The sequence below is a fragment of the Hyalella azteca genome, unplaced genomic scaffold (genome assembly GCF_000764305.2).
Source record: "Hyalella azteca isolate HAZT.00-mixed unplaced genomic scaffold, Hazt_2.0.2 contig13009, whole genome shotgun sequence".
NCBI lineage: Eukaryota > Metazoa > Arthropoda > Malacostraca > Amphipoda > Hyalellidae > Hyalella > Hyalella azteca.
Genome location: NW_025942946.1, coordinates 43937 through 56110, shown reverse-complemented (window position 1 = coordinate 56110; position 12174 = coordinate 43937). Strand labels below are relative to the sequence as shown.

At 39.3% G+C, this 12174-nt stretch overlaps 1 protein-coding gene across 2 annotated transcripts; it reads left to right on the top strand.

Moving 5' to 3' along the window:
* The first annotated feature begins 312 nt into the window (after window positions 1-312).
* LOC108668860 (UDP-N-acetylglucosamine transporter) lies at window positions 313-11676 on the top strand. Of its 2 annotated transcripts, XM_018156117.1 has the most exons (7): window positions 313-788; window positions 1262-1416; window positions 3883-4005; window positions 4340-4955; window positions 5819-5934; window positions 6611-7099; window positions 10144-11676. In XM_018156117.1, exons 1-7 carry the CDS (start codon window positions 533-535, stop codon window positions 10162-10164), a joined length of 1776 nt encoding a protein of 591 aa, XP_018011606.1. In that variant the 5' UTR covers window positions 313-532; the 3' UTR covers window positions 10165-11676. The 2 variants fall into 2 exon arrangements, with proteins under 2 accessions (XP_018011606.1, XP_018011605.1); XM_018156116.1 differs by having other exon boundaries at window positions 6611-11676.
* Window positions 11677-12174: the final 498 nt, after the last annotated feature.

Genomic DNA, 12174 nt, shown 5'->3' with positions numbered 1-12174 from the left:
TTCTTTACATAGGTTTTCTTTGAAAATTAGCCAGAAATTAATTATTTGCAGAAGAGGGTTGAAACAAACACTGAAATGACAGGCAATGATTGCTCTAACATATTCTTCTGTCAAATTAAATTCAGTGCAATTAGAATGCATGCCATGGGCCGGTCCTTTCTTACCCCATGAAGGCTGCGATCCTGTCTTACCCCATTTGACTATACTATTTTTAAGCTATTTTGTAATGTCATTACGTAATATTTTAAATCATACTTTGATAATTCTTGTAGGGTATTCTCCTTGTTTACCCTCTAACCTTCATTATTTTTCAGATTTATTTTTAAGAAAACTGGAAACTAGGATAATGGAAATTGATGCATTGTGAGCAAGTTTCTTGAAATGAGTACATGTTCCAGAGAAACATTATTACTCATTATGTGCCGGGTGATCCTGATATTTGACTCTAATGCTGATCTCTGTACATTTTTTGAGTCATTCAGTCATTTTTTGAGTCAACAATAGTTTTAGTAGTGATAAATACTACTTCAGAATGCTGCAATTAGCATTTCCCAGATTTATATTCTCAATTAAGACGATAAGCTTAGTGGTATTGTCCATGCAAACAACCACGATGGTGCTCATGCTGCGTTATAGCAGGACTCTCACTTCCTCTCATGCAACCCAGTCTGATGCTGAAGAAACGAGCAAACCAGACTCTGGTCACCACTACATTGTGTCAACTGCCATCTACATTGCTGAAATTCTCAAGCTCATAGTCTCCCTGTTTTTGCTTCATCTACAACATGGTAATAGCAAGCTTTGATTTAATTCCATAATCCTCTAGTGATATACTGTAATATTTCTTTGATGGTGAACATATGAATGAAAGAAATATCAATTCTTATAAGAGATCAAGGGGTAAAAAAAATATCTCAGTTAATTTACTTGTAATAGATGAATCCATAGAAAATAAATGGTTGTCATAAAGTAATATATAAGTATTCTGTATTTCTAAGTAGTATTTAATTCTATTGTCTTCTAATTTCCCTCTGAAACCTATTAGATGGAATTCAAATTAAACTATTATTGCCTTTTCTAATGGCAAATTTTCATGATCAGGAGTAATGGTTAAGAGATGAGCGAAAGCAACTTCCTTCCCTAATTTTAGCGCAGTCACCTCTTCACAGTGGGATATTTATTAATTGAAATTTTAACACATTTTATAATCTACTAGTGTAAACAGCTTTCTTTGTTTTGATACCTTTATTATTGATGGTAGGTTTCAAGAGAGCATCCACGTGTTCTGAGCTTCATCGAGAAGTGATGTGCAACGTCCCAGAAACTTGCAAAATGGTCATTCCTGCAGGCCTCTACTTGCTGCAGAATAACCTACTCTTTGTTGCTCTCTCCAACCTTGATGCTGCAACTTACCAGGTGAGTACTCATGCACAAACAAGAAACTAATACTTCTGTGTTGTATAAAATACAAGTTAGTGAAACATTTTGCCAAGAGTTTGCTTAATTCTTTGCTTATTATACCTGTTGGAAGGTATAGACTTGATACCTGTTGGAAGGTATAGACTGATACCTGTTGGAAGGTATCAAACAATAGGTTTCAAACTGTTATTGTCTTGTCTTTAAATTGGGCACAAGGAGACCATGTAAACTGGAGCCTAACTATAAGATCTGAAAGGCATTGGCTTTTATTTATAATGCTGGACTATGGGTATTTGGAGCAATATAAAGAATTATTTACTCAGTTCAAAATTCAATAATAATCTAACAGTTTAAACATCCATGAAAGGTGTATTAACATTGTTGCGGTCCGGTCAACAGGGGTTCAAAAAAGCTATGTGAAGATTAGCTCAATCACCCTAAGATTCAATACTTAGCTAAGCCTACCTCCAACCCTGAGAACAAATTTGGGACAATGAAACTGGTAATTCCCAAACAACACTATACTTAAACTAAGAACAAAGCCAAGAGCCATTGGTACAGGATAATGTCTAGGGCACCAAATATCCTTCACAGAATAAGCTAAGCAACCACCATCCAGGGGAAAATCCCTCAGGGGTGACTGCAGTATTGCGTTCAAGAGCCGAATTTTACAATATGGTCCAACTTTGCGGTAAACAATAACTTTAAATAAGAACATCCTAACCTGTGACATAAGGGAATCAAAATTACTGTAAGATAAGCAATAGCCTAGAAGTCTTGGTTGGCATGGAGACAAATAAAGGTCCTGGAAAGGAGAGCACAGTAAGAAATGGTGGTGATTCCTCAACAGTAGACTAGCACAGTAAGAGCACTCTTTACCTGGTCCATGGATCACCCTGATGTATAGCACTAATGCGGTGTAGTTACATCACTCTTTATTGCTACGATTAAATTCGAGGAAGAAACAATCCAAAGATCAAATAGAGCTTTTGAAATGTTAAAAGCAAACAGCCTAAAACTCCGAGCTCTAATTAGATTGTTTTCGTTCCTCAAACGAAAATTTTTGGTTAGGATTTAAACAAGCAATAATGCATAAATCAGCAAGAACACAGAACAAATGTCCAAGCAACATGGCAAGACAAGAAAAGCAAGCACAGTATGGCAAGGCAAACACTTGATTCGAGATCTAATGGTTGTAATGATTTAAACTCAAAGTAAAAGCAATCAGGTAAGTGACTAAAGCAATTCAAAACAGGAACAAGGTGACATTAAACAGGCAACAAAGTAATAAGCAAGCTTTATTGCAGTAAATTAAGTGCATGAGTTTGAGAAGGAAAGGTATATTATTATTCTTGAGTTGATTAAATCTTAGCAACTCACCCTTAGGGAGCAGCTAAGTTGCTCAGCAAGCAGGAACGGGTCGACAATGACTTCCAGTGTAAATGAGCTTCAGGCAATGGGTGCAGGTGAGGCAAGCAATAAGGTGCAGACAAGGATCACTAAGCGTGATAAGTGGTATGCTTACTAAACTTAACCAAGACTTTTAATAGTGCATGCTACACTTCAAACATGATAAGTCAGAAGCACTTGAACTTTTCAGACATTGCATAAAGTTGCATGCTCTAACTAGTGAATTATTGATGGAGAACAACAACACCTGAAACAAATACAAGGGAAGGAAACATTCATTAATGATACCAGTCACAAAAGCCCTAAATTAAATGGAAAGAGCAAACCATATTAGGAAGCATAAGCTAAAGTAAGCAATACACCAAAGTGCCAGGAATGAAAAGCAAGAACCTAATAATCTAAGATGAAGCATGAGGAGCAATATGCTCCTCTTCAACATAACAATTTAAATATCTGTGTAGGATGTTTTAACACACAAAATTTAGAATTCTATGTAGGGTGTATTAACAAAAGAGTTTGAATGATTATGAATCCCTAAATAAATTTACTACCTGGACATGGCAGAATAAATGTGTGAACGTCATGAATTTCACGTATAATTGCCTAAAGTATTAATATTAAATAGTGATTTTACTGAAGTGTTACAAATTAAAGTATGATTAGGCCTGTGAAGTTCACTGGCATAAGCATGGGTTTATTGGATTAGATTGAGGGTCTAACTGCAGACCAGCACTGAGGGCACTTGGGTAAGTACCTATATACTCGACCATGAAATGCAATTTGCGTGCTCCTTATGCATGCTTCCTCTGAAATTGGCTTGCTATGTCAGCAATTTGCTTTTTTCACTTGCTATTAAACTTATATGTGACATGTCCTCGAAATTTGCTTCAACCAGATGCCATGATAAATGCTTTGTAAAATAATAATAATAATGATTCCTGTAGACAACACGCCACATTCCACAAGGCTGTCACATCATATCGCTATCATGTGTTGCAGTCATCTCACACAATGATCATTAATTAAAGCTTTCTCTCCCTCTCTGTTGCCCAGGTCACGTACCAGCTGCGCATCCTGTGCACGGCAGGCTTCTCGTGGCTGCTGCTGGGGCGCCGCCTCTCTCTCACCCACTGGCTCGCCCTCGCCTGCCTCATGATCGGCGTCGCGCTCGTCCAGGTGCTGGTCAGGTCTTATAGGTCAAGCCAATTCATTTATCTTCCCCCAGTTTTGCCAAGTTTTTTTTCCACTTAAAACAGTTTCTCCGTATTTAACTTTTTTTGCTCGTTTGTTTTAACGCATTTTCTCATTTATGGAAAAAATACACTATTGTGCTCGCCATGTCCGTCTGTCCGTCTGTCTGTCCGTCCGTGACTTCACGTTTTTGTCGACGAGAAAATGCGCTCTCTGTCACTCACTGCAGTGAGTACTGAGTTATATTTTTTTGCCATTTGGTTCATTGCATTTATTTAGTGTTGACCTATGAACCCATAACAGCAACTTCTTCCATCAGGTGGACGTTGGGAGCAGCGCTGTAGCCAACGTTGGGGGCTCCACTCATTCCCAGCTAAAAATGGGAGCATCACAGCTTGGAAAAATCCCGTCTGCTGCGCTTCCTCCAGCCTTGAAGGCAGAGGTTCACCCAGTTGCTGAGTCAGATGTTCACCCAGGATCGGAGGGCGACATGCCAGAGCTGAAACTTCCTGAGTTGCCAGCTGCCCTTGATGAACTGGAAAATAATAACCCAAAGGAGGAGGCTGCACAGGAAGACGGCCACCTGAAGTCTCTGATGGACTCCTTGCAGCAACGTTTCGGTGGTGGCTTCAATTCAACTAAAAGCTCTGCATCTGAAGTGAAGTCACAAAACGAGATCCCCAGCAGGAGCAACGTGCCTTTAGGTGGCGTGGAAGCAGGCGTTATCCGTGCAGGGTCTGCAGCAGCTCACCTGCAGCTGCTGCACGACAAAGCGCTGCTGCAGCAGGCGTCCAGTAACCGTGAGGTGTCGTGGCTGCTGGGGCTGCTGGCGGTGCTTGTGTCGTGCATCCTCAGCAGCTTCTCGGGGGTCTACTTCGAGCGGCTCGTGAAGCGCAGTCGACAGACGTCGCTACTCATTAGGAACATTCAGCTCGGTAAATGACTATAAATTATCTGTTGGATGATCTGCTTGCTTGGTACTGCTCGGTAAATGATCTCTTTGCTCGTTACAGCTCGGTAAATGATCTGCTAAACGCTAAATGATCTCTTAACTAATATCGCATTGGAAATAACCCGTTAAGTATCCTGTTTACACATTAGTTAACACTTCTGGTTTCTTTTTTACGTTTACTTTGAATAAGCACATTAACAAGCGGTTCTTCGGGACTCAGCCGTGGCTACTTTCGCTGCTAAAATGGATATAGCGTCCAAAGAGCTCCAGCCTATTTGTGGAGAAAGTTTCCGTTGTTTTTTTTCGAAGGAATGAATGCATTATTTTCATAGTAATATTGAAATTCTACAAATTATATCTCGTTTAAGGTTTTGAAATTTTTCACTTGTACTTTGAAATAAAATTATAAGCCTTATTTCGTTAATTTGGCGTCCATGGGCGCATGAAAATGAACTAATATTGAACTGCGGCCCCTGGCGGAATTAGCATGTTAGTTATTTTATTAAAATTTGGGACAGATAATCCATGTGGCCTATAGTCTTATAAGTCTTAATGCCCCTGCATATTTAATGAGTTGAATGTTACTTAATTCATTCATTGACGCCATGAGCTGCATGTCCATATCAACTTGTAGCCTTAGCAATGAAGCCTTTCTAGTGCTCGTCCAATGATGAGTGTATGTCGGCAACTAAACTTGTTTGCCGTATGGTTTCATTATGAAGCTCTTAACATATAATATGTTCAGCTAATGATTAATGTGCAGCATTAGTAACGAACTAATAGGTAAGTTCTACTTCATTTGCTACTGAGTCAATGCTTGCGTTTACGTTAGTTTCTGTTGCTCAGGAATATTCTCGATTATGTTCGGCACGCTGAGCGTGTGCAACGACCACCGCGTGTTGTGGCGGGGAGGCTTCTTCCAGGGCTACACTTGGGCCACCTGGGCCGTCATTGCCCTGCAAGTGAGTCCTCATGCTCCAGTCGTACTCCACTTATGCTCCAGTCATGTTCCACTCATGCTCCACTCCTGCTTAACCCATACTCCACTCATGCTCCATTCATGTTACACTCGTGTTCCACTCATGTTCCACTCGTGTTCCACTCGTGTTCCACAACTTCCACTCTTGTTCCACTCACGTTCCACTCATGTTCCTCTCGTCCCACTCGTGTTGTATCAGGCAGTCATTGTCACTTGACCAGCCCTTGAATTAATTGATAATTTGAATAATTTTCATAACTTGCTTGTGAAACTTTGGACGGTCTTGTTGGAGTTAGGCGAAAAATTTTCTTTTATGCTTGGGACTGTTTCCCTCACTACAAGTGACGGAAAAAGACTTGAATGACATGTGGACGTTTCTACGTCTACGTTTTATTTCTGTCCCTTATGTTTGGTGCTTCTCAGACTATTGTGAAAACAATCAATATAAAAGACGCCATTAGTTTTGGCCACATTTGTCTCTGCACATCACGCATTACTCAATACTGAGGGCCTGAACATTTAGGTATAGTCTGGCAACTCTAGTTTCAGCATCTAATGACGACAAATTGTGAATGTCTGGCCCTCTTTCAGGATTTAGGTTAAGGTAGTTAACGTTATTATTTGGTCACTTCTACGCACTTCATGTATTACACGTGCAGGCTGGCAGCGGTCTCGTTGTGTCCGTTACTATGAAGTATGCGGACAACATCTTGAAGGTGTTTGCCACGAGCGTGTCCATCGTGCTGTCCGCCCTGTTGTCCACCTACCTCTTGGGCCACTCTGCCCCCACAATCCCGTTCATCGTGGGCACGGCTATCGTGCTGGGGGCGACATTGCTTTACGCGGTTGCCCCCACACCAGGAGCCGCTGTCTCGAAGCCATCCGAGAAGTCCACTCAGCAAGTGTCGCCTCTTAAAGAGACGAGATCGCCTCCTTCTTATTTACTTGTGTCGTCTCCAAGCGAATATAAGAGCCTCATTTCAAGGTCTAGGTCTACTGAACGCCTGCCTATCGCGTCTGAAGAAGACTGGGATAAAATGCCTCTAATGGCAGACCCGCGCTCCTTGTCTGTAGGCCCCGAGCGCTGCAAGACCAGGAGTTTTGCCGCAGTGTCGCTGCCGTGCTCCGCCACCTCGACCGAGGCTAAGGTATTATTGGCCAAGCTTTTCTAGTGCATGTGCAGCGTGTTCCTGTCAAGCATACCTCTGATGTCGTGCTCCCTTGTCTAACGCTACGGTAATGGAACTAAAGTACCGTTGTAGCAGTACCTACCACTTGGCGTTACGTCTTAGCGTCCTCCTAATTTATTTGATTGTCACTTACCACTAGTTTCGGCCAGCTTTGTTGCCCCCCTCCTGCTGATGTTTGCTTCGTATCTGACTTTACTTTGCAGAGCTGCACGATCTTAGCTTTTCACGTAATTTCAGTCAATGAGATGTAATTATCCCAACTTCCCAAGCTGATCTGAAGATCTTGACCCTCACTGCATTACCAACGGAGCATGACGGCTGTATGACTGCGTTTTTATCATTATTCCCCGTTATTGTTGTTATCTTTTAACTGCAGCTTCCATGTTTTCTTACTTAACACGGCTGTTGTATTGTCGTCTCTGCTTAGCCTCATAACTTGCATGCATTTGCTTATTTGCCTATTAAGAAGAGCAGACTCTAAAATTTCCGTTTATTAGGGGGCGTTTATTAAATCACTGTTGTGTCTTCAATGAGCCTCGCCAAAGATGAACGTTTCACTCTCAAGATGTAACTGTACATTCATATCTTTCGAATTTCGTGTACATAGAAGTTAGTGATTGTCTAATCAAATTCATCTATCCAAAATATCTCGCTAATTGAATAAAAGAAATGACCATTTTATCTTTGTGCACAAAACGATACTTTCTCAATGTCAACAAATGTTCATCAAGAATGAACGAATAAATCCGTTGACATATATACTCGTAGAACTTTTTCATTCTGCAACGAAGTGATTTTACTCTTAATGTTCCTAAATTTTTTATTAGTAAGCGCCCATTTCATTTTTAACGCATAATGCACGACATTTTTTTGGCCGTGTTTCATTTTGTATAAATTAACGATTTTTTCCAATCCGTACTTCTATTTCGACTGTGTGCTAACGGTAGGGGAAATTGAAGCTTTGTCTTCTCGGGAATTTTTTTCGACTTGAAAACAATATTTTTTATTCGTTTTAAGCCCGTTCGTCAAAAATTTGATGAGCGAACCTCTTTTTCATTTTTTGGAAAGATGCCAGTCGAAGAAACCTGTTCAAAAAGGAATGTATGTACATGTCGTATTCTGTATAAAATGCTGGTGAAAAATGAATGCAGTGTTTATGAATGGCCACTATTGATTCCTGAAAGCTCCAAAGTATTTTTATTTACTGAAACTGGAGTGTTGATGATCCTGTATAATTGTAAGGGAATAAACTGACTTTTATAAATGTTCGTCAACGTTGATGACACTTGATGTATAATTGAAAGAAAATACACTGCGTTCTGTAAACGTTTGTCAACGTTGATGATACGTGTTATATAATTGAAGAAAAATACACTGTGTTCTATGAACGTTTGACAACGTTGTTCATATGTGCTGTATAATTGAAAGAAAATACGCTGCGTTCTATGAACGTTTGACAACGTTGATGATACGTGCTGGATAATTGAATGAAAATGCATTCTGTTCTTGAACGTTAGTCAACGTTGACGATACGTGCTATTTAATTGTAGAAAAATACACTGCGTTCTATGAACGTGTGTCAAAGCACCCAAAACATTGGTTTCCTCTGATTCCCGCTCAGCCATCGCCCTGCTCACTTCCACCAATCCCTGCACATCTGTGCGCGGTTCAGCTTTTGTGTCGTCATCTCTTGTAATTTTCATGTTTAATTTACGAATTTGTTGAGTTAGTTTGACTTGAAACTCACTCTCATTTTTTACATTCTCAACTTAGTTCGTAAATAATTGAAGTATACTATGGTGCTACTTATCTATTTGATGTCAGTTATTAGTTTGCAGTTACCTTATGTTTCGTCTTTTGTAGATCAAGCGTCATTTTATTTGTGTACTGAATTAAACTGATGTGCTTTAACTTGGTAAGAACTTAGACTTGATTATCTTGGCTTTAGTAAATGTGCTATATTTATTTATTATTCACTATCATACAGCCGAGGCATTCTCCAAGCTTTGTTTGGTCCAAGATCGTCTCTCTTCCTCCTTATGTTTATGTTTAAATGTTTGCAGCTACCAATTGGAGCCACTTAGACCTGTGTTATTCATGGCTATATTTATATTAATACGTCTTATGTCCCGAGTTTGGCTCGCATGTACCCAGCTACTTGCTCCTCTCCCTCGTGCGCACGGCTTCTGCCCCCACGCCTGCCCTGGCTTCTCTTCTTCCTCAGCTGTCCAGTGTTGCTTTTATTAGTTCGTTATCAGGCGCCTTCTCTTATTGCTTTGTTTTACATCCCAAGTAATCAACGCAAACAAATTTATGTTGCTGATAAGTTAAATAGCGTCAAAACTGCTCAAGAGTTTAGTGTGATGTTTGATCAGTTATTTTCAGTCATGCAGCAAAGCCGGTTTTTATACTCCGGAATGAACGCATATGCTAACTTCAATTCTCTTCAAGAATCTAGTGCGCTTTAAGCAAATATTCTACTTTACAATTATAATATTTATTATTTATGAATTAGCATGACACGAACAATCCTCCTCAGCTTCTGATTTTTTTTTCAGCGACTAAGACATTGGTTTATAGTAAAGTCGTGCAAATTGTCTAAAATCAGTCTAATTGTTCGAGAAGTTTGATGTTAAATCATATCTTGTGTCACTGGAATGCAAGAAATATTCGATCTCAATGCCTGTCCTGTCTTTCTATGTATGTCTTCCATTGAATAGGAGTCCTATCTCTAATCTGTTGTATCTTTAATACTTTTCTTCCTTCTGTCTCTAAATTTTTATCCTTTCTTCCCCGTGTGATGAATTACGCTACTGTGATTATAATAATCAATTATCGCTCGATATCATTGAAATACCTACAAAGAATTATATACAAAAAACATATAGATATATATATACAAGAAACACATCCATCAATATAATAAAAACTTTTCGTCACGATTGTGATGATTAGTGTCGTTGAACAAGCCTACGTCTGATTCTCTGCTGCTCTCTTTGCAGGTCCAAGCAAAGGAAATGTGATAGTCAACAAACTTTTATTTTGTTTAGTACGGCAGTCTTTACCTGGTGATTTTGTTCTTTATTGACTTATAGTTTTACTCGATTTGTTATATCGACGTTATATTGTTTTTAATTTTTGCTGTGAAGCTACTCGAGTTCAATGTTTTATCAAGTAAGATTCCTCTGTCGAACCTCATAGTTATCATAGCGTTGATACTAGCGACACCCAACACAATTGATTGATCAATATATAATAAGAATTTTCTAGTGACGATAGATTTAATTGAGAAGCTTCGTTCAATCTTTCACAATCTCTGTCATGCCTTACCGCTTGAATAATGTGACGTCACCAATCACCTTTAGGTCATCCATCAAACTAAAGCATCATTTCATTAATTTCACTGATACCTTTAAAGTGAATTGTAATTGCATTGATATTGTACGGAAAACTAGCACTACAATCATTTCACTAATATTTTTAAAACTAAAATTATTTTCTATAAAAGCAGTCAATTCGCATTCAGAAACAGAAAGTATCGAGGCCAATTCCCGTGTCATGTAGAGGCTTTCCTGCGCTCTTATTTTTATTGAAGTCCGAATACTCGAAGTGTTCGAGACCTCGCGATGCCTTTACTTGTCGCCGCGTGTTGTACGCTTCATATCTGCACTCGTGATCATAACTGTCTCGTGTCGCGCCTTCCTCTAGTGTGCCATGTACGAGGCATTAATTACATTATTACCCTTACTTACTACGGCACCTTACGCTTATAAATAAGATTTCCTGATAGTTTGTAGCTCCTAACAATAAACATTTTCCTCTATTCAACTAAATCTTCGTCCCTGAAGTAACAATGAGTACGAATTGTTCTTCCTGAACACATTTTAGGGTTTAACATGATCCTCGTCGCCGAGGTGAATCAAATTTGTAGTTTTAGTAGCAAATTTTCATGCGAGTTAAGTGCAGTAGCACATGCTCTGTTGTTGCTGATTTCAGTGCTGTAATATTCTTCACCAAATGAAGTCAGAACTGTTTTAACTTATTTTAGTATCCCTGTATGAATATTTAAAGGTACACCATTCATTACATAATGCTTCGATGTGACCATTCTGAGAGCAAGATATCTAATGCTGGTGCTGTCTAGACCAGTGAATTCAAGATTCGTTTAATTGGTTAATTGTTGTGTTTATTCTAGTCATTATTATCAAATCTCGATAGGATGTCAGTAGTTTAAACGGCTTGTATCAGGCAGCGCTTCTTCTGCTGGAGATATAATCTCATTTTCCTGTTAGTGAGGGGAAGGTGTTGAGCGTTTTTCATGTTACCATAACTCACGAATTTCCAAGTTAGTAAACCTGCCCGTTACTTGTACCAAGTTCGTATCACTGGTACACATCGTGAGCTTTATCTTCACGTACTTTTAGTCGAGCTATGCTTGCCAACGTGAATGCAGTTCAATATTCGAATTAAGATGCGAGTGATGCTCACAAGTCTATTTATTTGTGGCCTATCTACAATAAATTACATGTCTTTCATACTAGATTTTTTTCTTGGCCTTGTTTTTGTACGAGTTGCGTTATGCGCAACAGAGAAACCAAACTAACAGCGATAGCTCTACGCTAACTGGTTGATCTTTTACTTGGAAATTGAATGCCTTGTATGGTTTATTGGCGGCAATAATGCAAACGACCACTGAAAAAAATTGGAATCTATCTCTTGGACTGTTGAGTAAACGCGCCTTATTTCTTATGTGGATAATGCCTGACAAAGATCAGTTAGCTGTGGAGTTGAATAGGTTTAGAACGCCATCTTCACCTGTCGTACCTGTGCCGATTTAATTATATTTATAGACCAACATTTTAAGGGGACAGAGTCGAACACTTCAAGTTGCAATAAAAAAATGAAAAATCTGTGCTAACGCGATTGGACTGGAGGACCAAATAGATTAGCTCTAGCCTGGTATATTTTGATCATAAGGTGCACTTTCTAATTCACGGGAGAATTGAGGCACTTATAAGCAGTGCTCTCTACTA